Genomic DNA, 23648 nt, shown 5'->3' on the forward strand with positions numbered 1-23648 from the left:
CAAAACTGGGTGGAGTGGCTGACACACTGGAGGTTTATAGAATCATAGAATTGTTAGGGTTGGAAGGGACCTCAAGGATCATCTAGTTCCAACTCCCCTGCCATGGGCAGGGACACCTCACGCTACAAAAGGCTGCTCACAGCCACATCCAGCCTGGCCTTAAAAACCTGCAGAGATGGGGCTTTTACCACCTCCCTGGGCAACCTGTTCCAGGGTCTCACCACCCTCATGGGGAAGAACTTCTTCCTAACATCCACTCTGAATCGACCCATTTCTAGTATTTTCTCATTGCCCCTAGTCCTATCATTACCTGACACCCTAAAAAGTCCCTTTCCAGCTTTCTCGTAGGCCCCCTTCAGATACTGGAAGGACATGAGAAGATCTCCTCAGAGCCTTCTCTTCTCACAGTCTGTCATCATAGGACTAAACTAAACCACGGCACTAAGTGCCTCATCCAGTCTCTTCTTTAACATTCACAGTGATGGTGACTCCACCACCTCCCTGGGCAGCCCATTCCAAAGACCAATCTCACTTTCTGTGAAGAATTTCTTCCTAATATCCAGCCTAAACCTCCCCTGGCACAGCTTGAGACTGTGTTCTCTTGTTCTGGTGCTGATTGCTTGGGAGAAGAAACCCACCCCTACCTGGCTACAACCTCCCTTCAGGTAGTTGTAGACAGCAATAAGGTCTCCTCTGAGCCTCCTCTTCTCCAGGCTAAGCAACCCCAGCTCCCTCAGCCTCTCCTCATAGAGCTTGTGCTCCAAACCCCTCCCCAGCTTTGTTGCCCTTCTCTGGAAGTAAGTTAGTTTCTCAGCAGCCAAGTTTCACAGCTGCTAGAGTCTAGGCCGAAAGTTCATCTTGCCCAGCTACAGTCCTCAGAAACATCTCACCAGAAGAAAGTGTTGAAAAAAGTGGACCAGAAAAACAGTCCACTTCTTTTTTGAAAGCCATTAGATTTGTGTCAGGTAATATGATACTTTGCACTTCTAAGGGTAGTTGGCAGCCTGATTTCCTATTCCAGATGGCATTATCTCTCATACTGCGAGAGTGACAAATTCTGTACTTTGTTGACTTGGACGGATTGTGGGCTGGAAACTACTCTTTGGTTGGAGCTGGCGGTTTTGTTGCTGTTGGCTTTTTTTCCCCCTTCGTGTGTGTTTTTTATTGTTGTTGTTTGTTTTCTCCTAGTTAATAAAATAAGAAGTGTTAAAAAGAAATAGACTAGACTAGACTAGACTAGGACAGGACAGGACAGGATAGAATAGAATAGAATAGGATAGGATAGCATAGAATAGAATAGCATAGAATAGAATAGAATAGGATAGGATAGGATAGAATAGGACAGCATAGCATAGCATAGCATAGCATAGCATAGCATAGCATAGCATTGAATTGAATTGAATTGAATTAACCAGGTTGGACCTTTGAGATCATCAAGTCCAACCTATCACCCAACACCATCTAATCAACTAAACCATGGCACCAAGCACCCCATCCAGTCTCTTCCTAAACACCTCCAGTGATGGTGACTCCACCACCTCCCTGGGCAAATGATGTTATAAGAAGAGAGAGAAGGTCTGAAGATGCACCCAGTATCTCACTGAATGTATGTGAGGAAATGCTTTCTTGCCTTGATTAGCAAATAAAGAAGTAATGTTGAAAAAAAGGAAAATAAATATTTATGAGGAAGAGATGCATTAGTACTGTGTCCAGTTCTGGGCCCCTCAGTTTAGGAAGGATGTTGACTTGCTGGAGCATGTCCAGAGAAGGGCAACAAGGTTGGTGAGGGGCTTGGAGCACAAGCCCTATGAGGAGAGACTGAGGGAGCTGGGGTTGCTTAGCCTGGAGAGGAGGAGACTCAGGGGTGACCTTATTGCTCTCTACAACTACCTGAAGGGGGGTTGTAGTGAGGCAGAGGTTGGTCTCTTCTCCCAGGCAACCAGTACCAGAACAAGAGGACACAGTCTCAGGCTGCGTCAGGGGAGGTTTAGGCTGCAGGTTGGGAGGAAGTTTTACACAGAGAGAGTGATTGCCCATTGGAATGGGCTGCCTGAGGAGGTGGTGGGGTCGCCGTCGCGGGGGGTGTTCAGGGCGAGGCTTGACAGGATGCTTGGTTGCATGGTTTAGTTGATTAGGTGGTCTTGGACACGATGATCTTGAAGGTCTCTTCCAACCTGGTTTATTCTATTCTATTCTATTCTATTCTATTCTATTCTAAAAAATTATCCTAAAGCTGTGGCTGTACCATTCATCAGGGTTTTGATGGAATTCTCAGCCTGAATAGTTTGAATAGCTTGTTATATATGTTTACTCCCCTGATTTGTGGGGCAGTTTAAATTTTGCAGCTCACTTGTTTTGTTTGGTTTTGTTTTGGTTTTTTTTTCAGACAGCTTTGTTGGTCCCAGACTTTGCTCTTCTCAGAAAGGTTTTATTCAAACACTTTTGCAGATGGTCCACACTTGAAAGATACCTCCCAAAAGTGTGCAAAAAGAGATTATCTCCGCTTCAGGTTTTTGCTGCAAATATTTAAGTATTCTGCCAATATGACATGTTTTTTTTCTGTAATGAAGCAGGGAACTTTGACCTGTGTGGTAGTTTTAATGTTGGGGAATTTTCAGCCCACCACACCCTGTTAACTGAGTAGTCTCAACATGAAAAAAAAAAAAGGATTAAAAAACCAGATACAAATAAAGAAGAAAGTTTTCAGGTACTTAAACTGAGATAAAATACAGTTTTAAATTTCAGGGGATATTTTTATTATCTTTAAGCAGGTGACAGCTCCTGTCAGGTATAAGAATTATCTTTCTTCCTTGACTCCAACCTTCAGTCTTCTTTAAATTTTCTGAGCTTTGAAATGAAAATGTTCTTAATACCAGAGGAAGAGGCTTTGCATATGAAACGAATTATTAAACTCGCAGGAGAGGCTTCCGTTTCGGGGATGAGGGATTGCATGAAAGCAAGATACGCTGTGATCTTTCCCTTCTAGTCACTTTCATAGAAAAACAAATGCTGTATCATTATTGGGAAAGGTTTGTCCAAGGTCACTCAATTGTTCAGCACTTACAAGCTGGCAGCCCATCACAGGCAGAAGAGGCACTTAGGATCGTTATTGATGCTGGCGGTCTCCACCCTCGCAAATGCTACTTCTTCCGTCTGCCAGTCTCTGGCTTGTCGCAGGCAAACGTAATTATTCCTTGAGCTGTGCCTCAGATCTGCATTTGAAGGGAGTGTTGGATGCCACACCACAACCAGTACTAAATGGTGCCATGCTTATTACAGAACATGCAAGTCAACGACCACTGTTAAATTACAATCATAGAATCAACCAGGTTGGAAAAGACCTCAGAGATCATCAAGTCCAATCTATCATCTAATACCTAACACCTTATGACTACTAAACCATGGCTTCTAGTGCCACGTCCAATCCTTTTTTGAACACCTCCGGGGATGGTGACTCCACCACCTCCCTGGGCTACAACCACCCTTCAAGCAGTTGTATATGGCAATAAGGTCTCCCCTGAGCCTCCTGTAGACAGTCAGTAAAGTCAGGAGAAGAATCAGCCAAAGCTGAAGAAGGGAAAAGAGAGAGAGATTGTTTTCATTACTAGCTTATGTTTGTTATCTGTCCAAAGGATTGTTTAGAACTTCTAATTAGAACTTGTAATTATTTTCCCTTTTACCCCCAGTAGTGATTTATTTACATTTCACAACTTTCTGTTCAAGATCTGTGGAAAATTTTAAAGGCCTAGCCTAAAACTATCACACAGTTAAAGCCAAGAGAACAAAAAGCTAAGAGTAATAAAGTTTCTCTCTTTAGAGAGAAATCCTCCCCTGCGGTAGACACAGTAGTAGATCTGTTTCCTAGTAAAAGCTTTCTTGTAAAGAAGCACATGGAAAACTGGACATAAAATATGCTAGGTTCAAGGCTATATAGAACTTGCAATAAATCCTGTTCAAAATTATTGTACACAATGCCTTGATACCATTTTTCACTTTTCTCCTCGCAATTTCACTTAATCTTAGGACTAGAGCACAGGTCAAACAGACCTGCATTTCTTCTGCATCAGCTCACCAAATCCAGCCTGAGGTTGGTTAATTATATATTTACTCACTGAAAAAAACAAAAGTAATGACATCTGAAATACCTTGGCATGGAGCTGACTCAATTAAGACATGAGTACTGGATTAAAGTGCCACATGTATTTATAGCAGTGTGTTTTAATTTACTTGCAACATAACAGTACAGTGTGGCAAAGCCAAGATTTCTGCTACTGCTAGTGAAGCCACACTGAGACACATAAAATTTAAATTAACAACAACAGAAAAAAAAGAGAAAAAGAAAAAAAGAAAAGGCAGCAGCGAGTACAGAAAATTCTCCACAGAGATAGTGGCATCCTGGCAAGGGGGAGATGAATCTCAGTACTTCACAGAATAACAGAATCATAGAATCAATAAAGTTGGAAAAGACCTCAAAGATCATCAAGTCCAACCTGTCACCCAACACCTCATGACTACTAAACCATGGCACCAAGTGCCACGTCCAATCCCCTCGTGAACACCTCCAGGGATGGTGAATCCACCACCTCCCCGGGCAGCACATTCCAATGGCCAATCTCTCTCTCTGGGAAGAACCTCCTCCTCACCTCCGTCCTCAACTTCCCCTGGTGCAGCTTGAGACTGTGTCCTCTTGTTCTGTCACAGTTTTCCTGGGAGAAGACATCAACCGCCACCTGGGTACAACCTCCTTTCAGGTAGTTGTAAAGAGCAATAAGGTCTCCTCTGAGCCTCCTCTTCTCCAGGCTAAACGATCCCAGCTCTCTCAGCCTCTCCTCATAGGGCTTGTGCTCAAGGTCTCTTACCAGCTTTGTTGCCCTTCTCTGGACACGTTTAAGCATTTCAATGTCCTTCTTAAACTGAGGGGCCCAGAACTGGACACAATACTCAAGGTGTAGCCTAACCAGTGCTGAGTGCAGGGGCACGATGACTTCCCTGCTCCTGCTGGCCACACTATTCCTGATGCAGGCCAGGAGCAACTGGCATCAGACACTGCTGACTGAGTCTGGCGTGGCACTCAGCAGTCTCTGCTTGGGCATATCCCCTCTGATCTTTATGAAATGGAAACGTTTCATTCTATCACTGCTGGCTGATGGGCGCAGGAAACTGACAAAATCCACTGAAAAGCTCGCTGACAGCAGGTTAATGATTCATATCTCCACAAAATCTTCCCAGTAAAGAAATACATGTACTTAGACAAAGACAGATGTCTCACATCCCTCAGTCGATGCTTACTCATATTCATTTCCTTGTAAATGCACCCTTTAACCCCAGAAATAAAGAGGACTCACATAATTATTCAAATCTGCTAGTTCCCATGTTTTACACCATTTCTAGCTAACCTCTCACAAACATCTCTAGAGCCAGCCCTTCTAAGGATGCAGAAAGAGCAAGTGAGAAGAGGACACAGAAGCTACCACTGCTTAACCAGCTCCTCTGAGGCATGTAAAACCTGCAGCAACTTAGAGAATACTTCTGGCTGGTCAGTAGAGTTGGGAAAATTTGTATAAGGAGTTTAGAGGAGCACTTTTTTCCAGACATAGAATCATAGAATAGTTAGGTTTGGAAGGGACCTCAAGGATCATCTAGTTCCAAATCCCCTGCCATAGGCAGGGACACCTCACACTACAAAAGGTTGTTCAGAGCCATATCCAGTGTGGCCTTAAAAATCTCTGGGGATGGGCCTTCTACCACCTCCCTGGGCAACTTGTTTCAGTGTCTCACCACCCTCATGGTGAAGAACTTCCTAACATCCAATCTGAATCCTCCTAACACCCAATCTGAATAATTTCTATTTATGTTCCATTCTCCCTAGTCCTTTCATTCCCTGACACCCTAAAAAGTCCCTCCCCAGCTTTCTTGTAGCCCCCTTCACATACTGGAAGGCATCTACCATCCTTCCATACTCCTGTATGATATTGCTCATCTTTACATGTTTTCCTCCTTGGCCTCCCAGATTTCAGATCCCTTTTAAACACGAACCCAGGAGAAGTTTGCAAAAATCACTCCTAATTACCTTCTAACATGAATATAAGGCACAAAGAACAAAAAAAAAAGTAGTCAAAGATTGTTAACAGGGGAGCATGTGAAGCAGTCTGGGAAGTGCCTCCTCCACCCCATGTTGCAAAGCAGATATGGAGGCTTTCTTTAAATCTCAAGGCATTAACTCTGCCTCACATCTGTTCTGCCAGTTTCATTAATTGCACTTCTATTCCAATCACTTCATAAGCAGACTGTACGTCTAATCTGGCTATTTATCCTGATGTTTGATGTTTCTGACTCACATAAATACATTATGTTTGAATGCAGGGAAGTACTTTGCATGACAAATTTGAGATTTCTGCCGGAAATGTTGGGCTGAAATGTATTTGTACTACCCATGGGGAATAAGCCTCTACGTTACTTGGTTGTTATGCACATTTCGGTAATCGCATTACAAACCTCTGCTAAGAAATTAAATGGCAATGTGCCTTCCCCCCCCCCCCCCCAAGAGCAAATGTCTGCCTCCACCTTCCAAAAGCACAGACCTTGAAAAAGCATTAGAAAATTAAAAAGCCAGAGGAAATGCAATTATTTATCTATGTTTGATTATTCATTAAGGGATGACATTGCTTAGTCACTGCTCGCCATTTGGATGATACCGGGGTTGTTTAGCCTGGAGAAGAGGAGGCTCAGGGAGACCTTATTGCTCTCTACAATTCCCTGAAGGAAGGTTGTAGCCAGGTGGGGGTTGGTCTCTTCTCCCAGGCAGCCAGCACCAGAACAAGAGGACACAGTCTCAAGCTGCCCCAGGGGAAGTTAAGGTTCAAGGTCAGGAAAAAATTCTTCACAGAGAGAGTTGTTAGCCATTGGAATGTGCTGCCCAGGGAGGTGGTGGAGTCACCATCCCTGGAGGTGGTCAAGAGGGGATTGGGTATGGCACTTGGAGCCATGGTTTTGTTGTCATGAGGTATTAGGTAATACATTGGACCTGATGATCTCTTAGGTCTTTTCCAACCTGGTTGATTCTATGATTCTGTGATTCTATGATTCTATGATTCTATGATTCTATTGTTCTATGATTCTATAGTCCTCCTAATGCACCAATGGGAATTCAATACACAGGATGAGTGTAACTTTAGTGGCCACATTCCTAATGGTGCCCAGCTGTCCTAATTGTATTAATATTGTTAGGCCATAAACCACTTTACGTCAGTTGGTGATCTGACTTTATGTTATAAATAAGACCACAGTGAAATAATAGCAGATTTAATGTATTCAGTTCTGTCCTGGTATCTGTCATTCTTCCCAGCAGCTGCTCTACCTGCAATGCTTTATACTGAACACCACATGTCTGAGTTGTCTGCTGGAGCTCTGTGCCCTTGGCACTGTTTGCCCTTTGTTTCTGTGTTGTTATGCTCTTCTCTCCAAGAGGCTTCCTCTAGCAGTTCCTGCCCTAGCAGAAAATTTACTGTAGTTTATCTCATTCTGCATTGCTCTTATTAAACAACATGAGCAGAAGAAAGTGCAACATACACATATCTTTTGGCTACTAAAATCCATGAATCAAATTCAGCTCTTGTTTCACCTCACAAATCACAGCAATCTGTTAATTTTGTCTCCCACTGCTTTTGGATTTTATGATCATCAAATCACAATAAGTTTTTTTTCCTCTAGAAATTGCTGAAGAAAACCAACAAAAACTAAAACTGAACAAAAATTGCTGTCTGTACTATTTCCATTTTTAATACGAGCTTTCTAATCTGCTTATCTACTGTATTTTCTGCTCCCTGACCATTTGGTAGCATTTGATAATCTCCTTTGCTTTGTTATACCATCCCAAAGCTCCTGTTGATTGCATTTCCACCCAGCTAACTGGCAGGAAACATTTGTTTTCTGTTCTTGAGAAAATATGAGCACAAAGTCATGGTGGAACACCTGGCCTTGCACTCTAAGCACAGGTACTCCAGTGAGCCAGTTTTGTGCTTGTGAGTAGAGTGTGAAGAGGAGATTCACAGGATCAGGACAGGCAGGAGAGGTGGGCCCATGACAACCTCATGAGGTTCAACAAGACCAAATTCAAGGTCCTGCATCTGGCTCGGGGCAATCCCAAGCACTGATATAGGCTGGGCAGGGACTGGCTTGAGAAGAAGCCCTGAAGAAAAGGACTTGGGGGTGCTGGTGGATGAGAAGCTCAACATGAGCCACCAGTGTGCACTTGCAGCCCAGAAAGCCAATCACATCCTGGACTGCATCAAGATAAGCATAGCCAGCAGGTCAAGGGAGGTGATTCTTCCCCTTTGCCCTGGTGATACCCCACCTGGAGTACTGCATCCAGTTCTGGAGCCCTATTACAAGAAGTGCTGGAACATGTCCAGAGAAGGGCCATGAGGGTGATCAGAGGGCTGGAGCACCTCTCCTGTGAGGACAGACTGAGAGAGTTGGGGCCATTCAGTCTGGAGAAGAGAAGGCTCCAAGGAGACCTTCTTGTGGCATTCCAGTATCTGAAGAGGCCCTACAAGGAAGCTGGGGAGGGACTTTTTAGGGTGTCAGGCAATGATAGGACTAGGGGGAATGGATGTTAGGAAGAAGTTCTTCCCCATGAGGGTGGTGAGACACTGGCACAGGTTGCCCAAGGAGGTGATAGAAGCCTCATCCCTGGAGCTTTTTAAGGCCAGGCTGGATGTCGCTGTGAGCAACCTGCTGTAGTGTGAGGTGTCCCTTCCCATGGCAGGGGGGGGTGGAACTGGATGATTCTTGAGATCCCTTCCAACCCTAACAATTCTGTGATGCTATCATTCGTGAACTACACAACACCTTGGACACCTTTCCTAGCTGTGACCCAATACCTCTTGCTCAGTGCACATGGCAGAAAAAGCACCCTACACAACATCGCCTTCTACCGATGTCTGGATAAGAGATATGTGGGAAGAGTTGATTATTTTTTGAAATTATTATTGATTTACAGAAATAAATTAGTGGAGATGGAACATAATACAACTAATGATTTTGTCCCCGAGCTCAGCACAGAGCTGGCAAATCCAACTCACCCAATATCAAATCTCATCATGAGATCTATGCAAATAGCTCCCATGTAAAGCTGCCTTGCCACCATGTTTGCATTGTGAGCCTTTTAGCACATTGCCTTCCCTTTTCCTATTCTGTAACATTCTGTGCTGTAGCTTTCTGCCACTTTCATTCTCTGATTAGCTGGCAACAGATGCTGCTACCCAGCTCTCTGCAGCCACAGCTCGGGAAGCCAGCCACACACCCTTCTCACAACACTTTATGCTACACATATGCTTACAGAATCATAGAACTATAGAATCATTAAGGTTGGAAAAGATATTTAAGATCATTCAGGTCAACCATAACCCAACTAGCACGACCACTTGTGGTGGGTTGCAAATTCCCCCCTGCATTAAATTTGCTAGCTCAGTATTACAGCAGCTTGCAGCTCCCCTGTCTTTTTAATGGTTTTCATCTTATTGAATCAAGCAGCAGTGGTACAATTGGATTGTCCTCACAGTTTCTGTTACTGTTTACCCCACCCCTTTCTTGAACGCTGTTTTCATTCCCCTGGTGACTTGCTCCTAAAAATAGCAAAAGCCTGTGTCTTGAACGCTGTTTTCATTCCCCTGGTGACTTGCTCCTAAAAATAGCAAAGGCCTGTGGAACAGCAGGAACAGGAGGCACCAAAGGAATACATTACACACAGAAAACATTGCAAAATCAAACATATGTATGGGAAAACACACATTTCGTGCTCTGCTAAGCAGGGCCTTAAACCCACATGAGCCTCCATTTTTCATGGATAACCAAGGATAGCACACTTATTTTAGTCTCTGTTCACATGATGATTCTTTTGTGCTGCTGGTCATCACTCTTCGATTGTATGACCGTCCATGTGTGATGAGGCAATCAGGACTGCATTGCATATTTTAGATGATAAGACAACCTGATTTTTAGGGTGGCACTTGAGTATTTTCCATATTGTTCTTTAAGCCAGTCCATGCAGGTTCTTTTCTCCATGTGTACTACAGTCCAAGGGCATGAGATTTAACACATCTAAGTGCCAGGCTCTACACACTGGCCACAACAACCCCATGCAGTGCTACAGGCTGGGGACCGAGTAGCTGGAGAGCTACCCCCAGAAAGGGACCTGGGGGTAATGGTTGACAGCAGGCTGAATACGAGCCAGCAGTGTGCCCAGGTGGACAAGAAGGCCAATGGCATCCTGGCCTGCATCAGGAATAGTGTGGCCAGCAGGAGCAGGGAAGTCATTCTGCCCTGAGTACACCTTGAGTACTGTGTCTAGTTCTGGGCCCCTCAGTTTAGGAAAGATGCTGAGTTGCCGGAATGTGTCCAGAGAAGGGCAACAAAGCTGGGGAGGGGTTTGGAGCACAGCCCTGTGAAGAGAGGCTGAGGGAGCTGGGATTGCTTAGCCTGGAGAACAGGAGGCTCAGGGCAGACCTTATTGCCATCTTCACAGAAAGAGAGATTCTCCTTTGGAATGTGCTGCCCAGGGAGGTGGTGGAGTGACCATCACTGGAGGTGTTTAGGAAGAGACTTGATGGGGTGCTTGGTGCTATGGTTTCATTGATTAGGTGTTGCTGGGTGATAGGTTGGACTTGATGATCTCGAAGGTCTTCTCCAACCTGGTTAAATTAGTATTCTGTAGAGCAGCTCCATTGAGAGCCATTAAAAACTTGGCAAAAGTGACAGCTAATGCAGATGTCTATTGACCAAGCCTCAGACAGGAACCAGTCACTGCAGGTGGAACAGCTCTTCTGGTTATAGCCTGTAATTTCTTTCTTTCTCTTCTATATTGACTGAATCAAAATCAGTGGAGACTAACCATAATTATCATGCAATTTCACCTACAAAGGTTCACAAACTAGGTCACTAGCAATAGCTGAAAACTGTTTTTACATAGTCACAATAAAAATGGGGTTTGCTTAAAACTTAGTGACTTCCAAGTGACACAAATACTATTTTTGTATCCTGATATTATATCCTAAAGTAGGAAGAATTCAGGAAAGTTTAAAAGTCATGCCTGTTGTGTCTTTGGAAAAAAACACTTTATAATTTAAATTGCAGCTTCTGTGAAAACAAACAGCCCATTCTTACACTCTACAGAGCACTTTCTTAGCATTTCTCCTCAAAATAAAAAAAAATCAGTATATGGAAGAATAATTTTTTATTATTATTATTTGTTTTAGGCTAGAATAGAATAGAATAGAATTAACCAGGTTGGAAGAGACCTTTGAGATCATCGAGTCCAACCTATCATCCAACACCATCTAATCAACTAAACCATGGCACCAAGCACCCCATCCAGTCTCTTCCTAAACACCTCCAGTGATGGTGACTCCACCACCTCCCTGGGCAGTCCGTTCCAATGGCCAATCTCTATTTCTGTGAAGAACTTCTTTCTAACATCCAGCCTAAACTTCCCCTGGCACAGCTTGAGACTGTGTCCCCTTGTTCTGGTGCTGGTTGCCTGGGAGAAGAGACCAAGCTCCACCTGGCTACAACCTCCCTTCAGGGAGTTGTAGACAGCAATAAGGTCTCCCCTGAGCCTCCTCTTCTCAAGGCTAAGCAACCCCAGCTCCCTCAGCCTCTCCTCATAGGGCTGTGCTCCTGACCCCTCCCCAGCTTTGTTGCCCTTCGCTAGACATGTTCCAGCAACTCAACATCTTTCCTAAACTGAGGGGCCCAGAACTGGACACAGGACTCAAGGTGTGGCCTAAGCAGTGCTATGCACAGGGCACAATGACTTCCCTGCTCCTGCTGGCCACACTGTTCCTGATACAGGCCAGGATGCCATTGGCCTTCTTGGCCACCTGGGCACACTGCTGGCTCATGTTCAGCCTACTGTCAACCAGTACCCGCAGGTCCCTTTCTGCCTGGTCACTCTCCAGCCACTCTGACCCCAGCCTGTAGCGTTTCATGGGGCTCTTGTGGCCAATGTGTAGAATCCGGCACTTAGATGTGGGTAGTTCATGGCCGAATATTATGCCCCTGATGGATAACACTCATATAGTCTTACATTTTCTTTACATCTATATGTTATTTGGCAGTGGTCTTATGTGTAAAAACAGAGTTTCTAAGCAAAGGGTGACTTTATGATTAATAATGGGGGAAAAGAATATGTCAAAAGGCATGCATCAGCTGGAAAAGCATCTGCTTAAAATACACATAATTAGGAGAGGATGTCAAACAAACCTGAGCGTTTATTTCATGGGTATGTGTCAAAGAGTGTAAAGTATTTGACTTAACCCTAGGGTGACTTCAAGAGGATTTACCCTAATGTTTGTGATTAGCACCATATAATCTGGATCTGCTGAACAAGTTGAGTTTTAGGCAGTATGCAAATTTCCTTTTGCTTTAATTTAGCCCCTTTGGATTTAGCAGAACAACCTCTGTGTTGCATGAGCAGCTGGATCCAGTCAGCTAGAAAATTTAAAATGCAATAAATTAAATAAGGTGATCCTTGCCATGGTAGCCAGCACACACTAAAAGAGGGGCCCTGAGCTCTGCTGAGGGATGGCTGATGTGAACACCCTTAAAGCCATCCAGGCTCTCTTCCTCAAATGCCAAAATACTGATCTCTTTTCCAATCACAGCGTGCTCTAGTATTTTTTATACAAGTGCATTCATTTCACTGCCCTGCCAAGGCTCATTTTCCAGGTGCATGTTAAGAACACTGTTCACCTATCAGTCGAGGAAATTAGTAGCCTAAAAGTAACATTGCATTTCCACGTTGCATGTGGCCAAAATTAATTAGCAATCTATTACATTGTTTGAAGTGGAATGGTGTTATTTTTTTGTGTGTAATTTTATTTTTCAGTTCATTTTCAGTTTGTTGGGTTTTTTTTAGCTGGAATTGTGCAGAGACAATCTTAAGCACTTCTTATACAGGTTTTAAGAATTCTACTGCACCAGATTTTATCCTCCTTCCCCGCCTCCCCCGATTTTAAAAGGGTATTCCAAGAACAATAAGCATTTCCTATACAGGCTTCAAGAATTCTACTGCAGAGAATTCCCCCCACCCCCACCCCCCCGCCCCATTTTAAAAGGATATTCTGAGAATAATAAGGTCCCTAACTTAATCAATCAATCTTAAGCATTTCCTATATAGGTTGTAAGAATTCTACTGCATAAGATTTTGTCCTCCCCCCCCCCCACATAGTTTAAAAGGGTATTCCAAGAATAATAAGGACACTAACCTAATCAATGAATCTTAAGCACTTCTTCGTCCAGTTCTGGGACCCTCAGTCTAGGAAGGATGTTGACTTGCTGGAGTGTGTCCAGAGAAGGGCAACGAAGTTGGTGAGGGGTTTGGAACACAAGCCCTATGAGGAGAGACTGAGGGAGCTGGGATTGCTTAGCCTGGAGAAGAGGAGACACAGGGGTGACCTTACTGCTCTCTACAACTCCCTGAAGGGAGGTTGTAGTGAGGCAGAGGTTGGTCTCTTCTCCCAGGCAGCCAGCACCAGAACAAGAGAACACAGTCTCAGGCTGCGCCAGGGGTGGTTTAGGCTGGATGTTAGGAAGAAGTTCTACACAGAGAGAGTGATTGCCTATTGGAATGGGCTGCCTGAGGAGGTGGTGGAGTCACCATCACTGGAGGTGTTCAGGAGGAGACTTGATGGGGTGCTTGGTGCCATGGTTTAGTTGATTAGGTGGGTTGGATTGGTTGATGGGTTGGACACGATGATCTTGAAGGTCTCTTCCTACCTGGCCTATTCTATTCTATTCTACAGGCTGTAAGAATTCTACTGCACAAGATTTTATCCTCTCCTCCCCCCATTTTAAAAGGGTATTCCAAGAATACGTACCCTAACCTAATCAATGAATCTTAAGCATTTCCTATACAGGTTGCAAGAATTCTACTGCACAAGATTTTATTTCCCCTCCCCCCCTGTTTTAAAAGAGTATTTCAAGAATAATAACGGCCCTAACCTAATCAATGAATCTAGGCATCAGAGTGTCTTTGTAAGGTTTGCATTCAAGTCTAAAAGCCCTCTCTTCTGCTCTCTTTTGAAAAATACAGTCCCATGGGACTTTATCTCTCAGCAATGATAGTGAAACTTTCTAGTGAAAATGACAATTCCTTCAGATCCTAAGTGTAGCAGACAGAAAATGATCTAGGGAGAATGGCATTGCAGACAGGAAGTACACTTCCACAATACCCTTTGGCCACATGTAGTCAGATCCGTGTAGGAACCAGGGGATTAGAGTTTCATGACTCTTGATTGCTGTTAATATCCCTGTGGCCTTTATTGAAGATTGGGGTCTTACACCAACTCTTTCTTGATGTAGGCTACAACAATTTCTCCTACTTTATCTATTGAAAGTGACAGATTTCTCAGTGCTACCTCAGGCAGAACTGGGAACAAATTCTCCATCGGCAGCAAGTAAGAAAGGTAGGTCCCAGTCATTAATGCAAACCTCTCTTCCAAATACATTGTATGTTCTTGGCTGTAGTCCAGGCAGTTTCACAAGACTGCCTCACCTACTTGCTCATTTTGTAGGACTGATTCTTTAATTGTTTTAATTTCACCCACAGCTATTAGCAATGCATGCTCTGTTGCACGTGTATTTCCTAATAAATTAACTACAGTCCACACAACAGCTTCTTTTGATGCAGATAAACCAGCTGAGTTTTCTCCCCTCCTAAGCTGATCTAATCAGTCATTTGAAAATGAGAACTATCACAGAATTCTGAAGTCAGTTGTACATACACACTCTTTATGTAAGATGTCTCTTTGACTGTTTCGCCACACCAGATACACAGAGGGCTGGAGCACCTCTCCTGTGAGGACAGACTGAGGGAGTTGGGGCTGTTCAGACTGCAGAAGAGAAGGCTCTGAGGAGACCTACTTGTGGCCTTCCAGTATCTGAAGGGGGTCTACAAGAAAGCCTGGAAGGGACTTTTTAGGGTGTCAGGTAGTGATAGGACAAGGGGGAATGGAACAAAACTAGAAATGGGTAGATTCAGATTGGATGTTAGGAAGAAGTTCTTCCCCATGAGGGTGGTGAGACACTGGAACAGGTTGCCCAGGGAGGTGGTGGAAGCCTCATGCCTGGAGGTTTTCAAGGCCAGGCTGGATGTGGCTGTGAGCAACCTGCTGTAGTGTGAGGTGTCCCTGCCCATGGCAGGGGGGTTGTATCTAGATGATCCTTGAAGTCTCTTCCATCCCTAAGCAATTCTATGATTCTAAATGTAACCTATTCTTGCAAACCTGAAAGTGAACAAGTGCAGGTAATTGCTCTGTAGAGGTTCTGATTCATCAGTAGGTCAGCACATAGCTTCATAGCAACCATCTGATGTAAGGCAGGAAAAATAACCACATATTATCCCCCACACAGTAAAGTACACAGAATTGAAAGAAATTTAGACTATGGCAGGTTTTCACATTAGGAAACAACATAGTCACTGGATGTCTTGAATAGGAATTATGTAATAGGTTGGACTTGATGATCTCTGAGGTCTTTTCCAACCTGGTTGATTCTGTGATTCACAGTTTAAATCAGGGATTAGTAAGATTCATGTATAGTGTAATAAAAACCATGTACTGATTGCTTAGTCCTTTGCTGTATGTATACAACTAAAAATGTCAATCTCTTTGGGTAGGAACACAACAGTTTCATTTGAACTAAGGTAGGTACAGAAATAGATGATTCACTGTGGTTTATTAAATATTCTCCCATTTTACTTTCCTGGTTGTATACTAGTGTAAACCTCTCCTGATTTCAGTGACAGGGAGGGAGGAGACCTAGGATTTTATCATTCTTATTAGATCACTACTCTTGAAGAAATTGAACAACTAGCAGTTGGATAAACTCTGCTCTTCTCAGCTCATTAAGAACTCTGAATTATAGCTACCCCAGCTCAATGGGATTTCCACATTCTTATGTTAACAGTTCCTATGTTAACCGTCAGGGATGGGGGGGAAAAAGGATTACCAGTGAAAAAAACACCAGACAGGAATGTGCAACTAGAGACCATACTCCTTAAAGCCTGTATTTGGGAATGACCAATGCAGGAGTGCAGTTTGCCATTCCGTGGGATCCAGAACAGCTCTGGGCAGCCTGATGTACTTGAGGATGCCCCTGCTTACTGCAGAGGGGGTTGGACTAGATGACTTTTGGAGGTCTCTTCCAACCCAGACCACTCTATGATTCTATAACAGCAGTACTTTTAAATTCACTGGCTCTTTGATTTTTCTGCAATTTTTTCAGCAACACAATGTAACAGAATAATTACATGTTCAGTAGCTGCCATATTCCCTGTGCAAATGCTGAAGGATGGAGGAGGAAAGGCAGGCACAGGCCACACTAACTGATGACAAGAGATTCTTCTGCTGTTGACAGGATGGCATTAACACTTCCTTGATGAGAAAAATTAGATCAGTGAATCCAGCATCCTTTCATGTGGAAAAACATAAAGCTTCCCAAAACAAAATTGCCTCATCTCTCCTTGTAGTCATTAATGTATGGGATCTGCAATGCACACAGCCCTGCAAAAGTAGCTGCAAATCTCAAGAGCCCAGGAGATCACTGTCAGTGCTAAACACTGATTCTTCCTGCCATTTCTTGCCTTGGCAAGCCACAGCCAATCCAAGAGCATATGTGGGCATCCCTCAGTTATTAGCTGATCCAGCTTATTCTTTCCAGAAGTCTCCCAAACATAAAACTACTCTGCTGCAAATCTCTCCCCTGTAAAATCACTGGATGCCATAAAATGCCTTCACTGTAGTTGTTTTGCTAACTCTTTTTTCTGAACACATAATGATTATCTTTTGCCAAGAGTTTATTTTCTGTCAGCTGTGTTGCATTTTATCAGCTCAGCTTATAACAAAAATATTTCCCCCTTCTTTTAGTTCCTTAGAAGCATTTTTTTCCTTACTGGCTGTATTATGCAATAACACCCAAGATATTTATGTGCAATACTGCCTCTTCCTGTGTTATCTCTATAGGTCTGATGAATGATTCTGACATGACCTCTGGCTCAAGGTGAGGAGAAAGTTCTTCACAGAAAGAGTAAGTTGCCACTGGAATGTGCTGCCCAGGGAGGTGGTGGAGTCACCATCCCTGGAGGTGTTCAAAAAAGGACTGGACGTGGCCCTTGGAGCCATGGTTTAGTTGTCATGAGGTGTTAGGTAATAGGTTGGACTTGATGATCTCTGAGGTCTTTTCCAACGTGGTTGGTTCGATGAGTCTTTAGTCCTCAGGCAAACTTAATGCAGCAATGGGAATTCAAACTTGTTTTTACAGGATGAGTGTAACTTTAGTGGCCTCATTCCTCCTGGAGAAGAGGAGGCTCAAGGGAGACCTTATTGTTCTCTATAACTACCTGAAGGGAGGTTGTAGCCAGGAGAGAGCTGGTCTCTTCTCTCAAGCAACCAACACCAGAACAAGAGGACACAGTCTCAAGATGCACCAGGGGAACTTCAGGTTCAAGGTGAGGAGAAAGTTCTTCACTGAGAGAGTCATTAGCCATTGGAATGTGCTGCCCAGGGAGGTGGTGAAGTCACCATCCCTGGAGGTGTTCAAGAGGGGATTGGACGTGGCACTTGGTGCCATGGTCTAGTCATGAGGTCTGTGGTGACAGGTTGGAATAGATGATCCTCGAGGTCTCTTCCAACCTTGGTGATTCTATTCTATTCTATTCTATTCTATTCTATTCTATTCTATTCTATTCTATTCTATTCTATTCTATTCTATTCTATTCTATTCTATCCTATCCTATCCTATCCTATCCTATCCTAATGGTGCCCAGGTGATTCTGTGATTCTGTGATTTTTGGTCCTTTCCTAGGCCTTTTCACAGATTAGGCAGTTTGTGAATGCAGTTTGCATCAATATTAGAAAATGCATATTAAAAAACTTGAACCATAAATGTTGGCTTTATTTCCAGAATGAAACCCTAGATGCAGATTAAACTCTACAAAAGCAGCCTTCATAGGATTGCTTCTGAGAACTTAGTTTTTCAAAGCTTCTCAAATCATGCTTTAGGTATTCTGCTCTGCTTTCAAGGGTACAAATGATGTTTCATTTGCATAAGTCAAGTCTCAAAAGAAAGCTGGGAAAACCTGTATAGATGCAATGTGCCACCAGCAAGAGTTGTTAGCAGAAAATAAATAACTTTTTTTTTTCCCCCCTAGTTTCTCCTCTAAACAAAGTTCATCTTGGGATGGAAATTTAAAACCAGAAACAGCAACCTCACTGTGATGGTTCAAGCCTTAACTGGGATTTAAGAGCTCAGATGGGGGCAAGGCTGAGAATCTCTCCCCCACTCCCCTTCCTCACTCCCAACAGAGAGGAAAAAAAAGGAAAGGAGCAAATCCACCAAACAATAAATTTGGAGTTGGCTTGGAAGTAGAGAGGTAAAGAGTTTTCTTTAAACAATATATATATGTATATATATATGTATATGTATAACAATAACAGGTAAGGTTCATAAGCGCAAGGAACAAGGATGGATGGGAGTGGGACAAAGAAGAAGAATACAAAACCAGTCTCTCTCTGAAGAGGTGCAGAGGCAGCAGGGAGAAGGATCAGGCCTGACCACGTGGCAGAGGAGCAGGAAGGCAGCCACAGTATCTCTCATCCAGGAGAGGCAGGAGCCAAAAGGAACTAATGACTCTAATGCCTTCCCTTTTATACCCTAGCTGGGCAGGGAGGGGGGAGTGGAACAGACTCAGTTTTCCAGGGGGCAAAACAACCTGCAGGGAGGGCAAAGCACCCACAAGCCCTCCACCCTGTGTTTGTTTCTTTTGAGAATGGGCGTTAACCCACAATATTCACTGTCCATTGAAAAGAGATTTCTTTGTCTTTTGATGTACCACTAGTGTCATTATCTGGGAATTATCCCTGTTAAAAAAGGGATTGGATGTGGCACTTGAAGCCATGGTTTAGTAGTCATGAGGTGTTGGGTGGCAGGTTGGACTTGATGATCTTTGAGGTCTTTTCCAACCTTATTGATTCTATGATTCTATGACAAGAGAAGGTGCTAAGCATGAACAGTGAGGTGAGGATATTAACACAAATTGCCCAGCTTTTTCTTTTTATGTTTAAGTTCATTTTGTGTGAAATGATTGGCAGAGAGAAAGTAAAAAAATCATCAATGATCCATTCTCCCTCTTAAACCAAGGGAAGCATTTCCTGTCAAAGTGAAGAGTTTCCAGCCTTTCCAGGTAATAGAATAGTTTAAATGAGATGGAATTTTTAATAGAAAAATCCCCAATCCATTGAAATTATGAATGAAAGCAGCACCACAGATAAAAGCAGTAAAATTCACAAGCATCACACACATGCATGGTCTAAGTTTAGATGACATGCCCAGACAATAGCAGGATGAAGTCACAGACTTCACACAGGAGATGAAATCCCATTAATCCCTGCCAATCTGACTAGAAAGAAAATTCCTTTCTGGCTGCAAACTGGATTATTTACATAACCCTAATTGCTCAAATGCAACACACAAGAACCTGTGCAATACCAGTAAATGGGGGCTGCCTAGCATCTCATCACTGGCTGCAACAGGGCAAAACACAACTCAAAAGTCCCAAAGACAGAGTTCAAAATAAAAATGAGCCTTTAGCATCCTGCACTATATTTTCCTTTGGCTGTTGTGTGGTATAATTGCCTTTATGAAGGTGAACAAAACCTTTTATCTCTAACAACCAATCTGGTGATTTTAAAAAGAACTTTGAATTCACCATCTTTAGAAGACTTAGTCTTAGTCTTAGACTTAGTCTTCTAAAGAAGCTGGTGAGTGGTGGGCAACAAAGCTGGGGAGGGGTTTGGAGCACAAGCCCTATGAGGAGAGGCTGAGGGAGCTGGGGTTGCTTAGCCTGGAGAAGAGAAGGCTCAGGGGAGACCTTCTTGCTCTCTACAACTACCTGAAGGGTACCTGTAGCCAGCTGGGGGCTGGTCTCTTCTCCCAGGCAACCAGCACCAGAACAAGAGGACACAGATTCAAGCTGTGCATGGGGAGGTTTAGGCTGGCTGTTAGGAAGAAGTTCTTCATAGAAAGAGTAATTGGCTATTAGAATGTGCTGCCCAGGGAGGTGGTGGAGTCTCCATCCCTGGAGGTGTTTAGGAAGAGACTGGATGGGGTGCTTGGTGCCATGGTTTAGTTGATTAGATGGTGTTGGATGATAAGTTGGACTCAATTACCTCAAAGGTCTTTCTAACCTGGTTAATTCTAATTCTAATTCTCTTTTAACGTTCTGATTCTCTTCTAAAGTTCTTCTACCATATATCTTCTTCTGAAAAGAATGAATGTTTCATGACAAACATTATCACTCTTATAACATAATTGCAAATTAGGTACCTTAGTTTCATTTGTGAAACTCATAGAAAATTACTAATAGAAATACATAACAAGTTAAGTTTAAAAATCACACAGATGAAAGTCCTCTGAAAGTGGTTTAAAAGCACACACAGTATGTAACTCTGGCATGAAATGGATGTTTAGACAGGAAAAGATTTAGTCAAATGATACCAGACTCAGAAAGAGATTTCTATTTTCACTACACCCCCCTGTACACAAGGGACAAGAGAAAGAGCAAAGAGTTATTTCTTAAGATACTCAGCCACAACAAAGAACACAGCCAGGGTCAGCAACAGCCTTCAGAAGCACAAGTTAGTATCTGCTAGAGTGAGGAAGCCAAAAAGAGAGAAAGAAAGTTAGCTTAAACTGACTTTGTCAGTAGTGTATCCGATTGGATTCAGAAAGAAAGTTAGCTTAAACCAGCTTTGTTAGTAGTCTATCCAATGGGATTGAGAAAGAAAATTAGCCTAAACCAGCTTTGTCAGTAGTCTATCCAATGGGATTGAGAAAGTTAGCCTAAACCAACTTTGTTAGTAGTCTACCCAATGGGATTGAGAAAGAAAGTTAGCCTAAACCAGCTTTGTCAGTAGTCTATCTAATGGGATTGAGAAAGTTAGCCTAAACCAGCTTTGTTAGTAGTCTGTCCAATGGGATTGAGAAAGTTAGCCTAAACTAACTTTGTTAGTAGTCTATCCAATGGGTTTGTTTAGAACTTCTCATTATTTTCATTTTTACATCAAATAGTGATTTATTTACATTCTACCATGCTCCATTCAAGATCTGTGGAAAATTTTCTAGGCACAGCCTAAAATTGCCAAACAGGCTACCCTGGAGTCAACAAGGTACATGAGTATCACAGAGCTTCTGACTTGAAGATCAGCTCCAAGTTTTATTTGGGATTGAGCATCAGCTCCATGCTAAGAGGCTTCAAAGATACTCGAGCAGTGGAAACCGCTCGGCTACTTTCTACTGTTACTTTCCTATTGCATCTTGTGAGCGTAAGGCAGATGTGATCAATGAGCCCAGGTCTTGTGTGGGTATTTGTGGAGAGCAGTCTGGAGACTTTTTCTAAATCAGGCTGGGATAATCCCATACACAAGACTGGAATAAACCAGTCACACTGAAGTCTGGTCTTCTCACTGATGAATACAGATAGCAAATCTACAGCCATAGGAAATATGACCAGTCTTGTGCCCTGAGTATAAATCTGTAACTTTACTTTTCAGTCTTACACTTATGTTAACTGACCTGTGAGTTTTTCCAGAATATCAAATCCATGTTTCAGAGCAATAATATCAAGAAAGGAGACTGTGCCGTCTTCAAACCTAAAGAATGGAATAAATGAGCACAGTGAACAAATAGTGCAGGCCTTAAATCAATTTTTGACAGTTACTATTTAATATTCAGTGATGTGGTAGGTTGAGAGAGGGCCTAGCTCTCCCTCCCCCACAGAGTAAGAAACCACGGCTAAACTCAGTCGGAGAAAGCAGACTCTATTTACAAGCATATATAGGAAGCAGATTATATATAACACAATATATACAGGTATTTTACAATATATACAGAAAAGAAACACAATCAGAAACCAGACCCCCAACAGAGGGGGCTTCCCCCTGTGCCCCCTTCAGCCCCCTACCTCCCTTCTTCCCCAAAGAGGGTTAGAAAAGAGAAAAGGGTAGTTAGCAAGGCAGACAGAGGCCTAGACACAGGGAGTTTAGTATCTCTTATCTGTTAGTTGGCCAGAAGCCCAGAAGCAGTCCAGCTGAAAGAGAGCGAAGGGAGGAAACTGCGCGAAAGTTCCAGCCGCTCTGGGTCTAACAATCTCACCTCCCCCTTAATCCGCCAATGAAATTCGTTTAGAATACAGAATATTTATAAGCATTTAGCCAGAGTGCCCCTTCCTTAAAGGCACAGCCTCCAACGGTCACAAGTGAATATTAAGTATTTGGTCAAAGATATGGGCACATCTCTCTACAATTTAGATATGGACTATTTTGCAACGTTACCCTCATATTTTGTATGTCCATATGCACCTCTGGTTTTGTACATTACAAGCTTCTTATTTTTGGCAAAGAATGCACTAACATTTCCTTATTCCTATAACATATATATTTACACTACTTCCAGGGCACTTGACTTTCATAGAATCATAGAATCAATCAATAAGGTTGGAAAAGACCTCAGAGATCATCAAGTCCAACCTATTACCTAACACCTCATGACTAACTCAGCTGTGGCTTCCAGTGCCACATCCAATACTTTTTTGAACACCTCCAGTGATGGTGACTCCACCACCTCCCTGGGCAGCACATTCCAATGGCCAATCTCTCTTTCTGGGAAGAACTTTCTCCTCACCTTGAGCCTAAACTTCCCCTGGCACAGCTTGAGACTGTGTCCTCTTCTTCCGGAGCTCGTTGGCTGGGAGAAGAGACCAACCCCCACCTGGCTACAACCTCCCTTCAGGGAGTTGTAGACAGCAAGAAGGTCTCCTCTGAGCCTCCTCTTCTCCAGGCTAAACAACCCCAGCTCCCTGAGTCTCTCCTCATAGGACTTGTGTTTGGGACCTCTCCCCAGCTTTGTTGCCCTTCTCTGGACACATTCAAGAGTCTCAATGTCCTTCTTAAATTGAGGAGCCCAGAACTGGACGCAGGACTCAAGGTGTGGCCTAACCAGTGCTGACTACAGAGGCAGAATGACTTCCCCACTCCTGCTGGCCACACTATTCCTGATGCAGGCCAGGATGCCACTGGCTTTCTTGTCCACCTGGGCACACTGCTGGCTCATGTTCAGCCAGCTATCAACCAGTACCCGCAGGTCCCTTTCTGCCTAGCTGCTCTCCAGCCACTCCAACCCCTCATGTGCTTTCTGAACACCCGATGTGCAGTTTCATGCAGGAATTTACAGGAATCACCTGTAAACTCTGATATTTAGAAAATCTGTGCATTTTCATATTTAACAAATTAAGCCTTAAGTACTACAGCAATTTTACTTATCATGACAAACCAAGATGCTGTGAAGGGTAGCTATCTCCTCTTGGGACACAAAGAGCTGTCTTCCAGAATATTTCACTGTACTGAAGACTGAAATCAAGTATGCTCTGTGCATTACAAAACACTGACTCCAGTGACTACATTTCTCTTTGATGCAACTGATGCTTCAAATAAATTGTTTCCACACTCAGTGGCAATTCCAGTGTTACAATAATCAGTTTAGGATTAACTTAATTTGACTGCAGGTCTGAAAGCTAGGTCCTGAAGTAATAAAGG

The 23648-nt window shown here is 43.3% G+C and overlaps 1 protein-coding gene across 1 annotated transcript in view; it reads right to left on the reverse strand.

The window, feature by feature from the left end:
- The window catches only part of MOCOS (molybdenum cofactor sulfurase), a 237015-nt gene that overhangs the window by 82548 nt on the left and 130819 nt on the right, over nucleotides 1-23648 (reverse strand). The window contains exon 5 of the mRNA XM_054164233.1: nucleotides 21631-21707. Within this exon, the coding sequence (XP_054020208.1) occupies nucleotides 21631-21707 (77 nt within the window). The remainder of the gene's footprint in view (nucleotides 1-21630; nucleotides 21708-23648) is intronic.

Source organism: Dryobates pubescens, chromosome 9 (assembly GCF_014839835.1).
Source record: "Dryobates pubescens isolate bDryPub1 chromosome 9, bDryPub1.pri, whole genome shotgun sequence".
NCBI lineage: Eukaryota > Metazoa > Chordata > Aves > Piciformes > Picidae > Dryobates > Dryobates pubescens.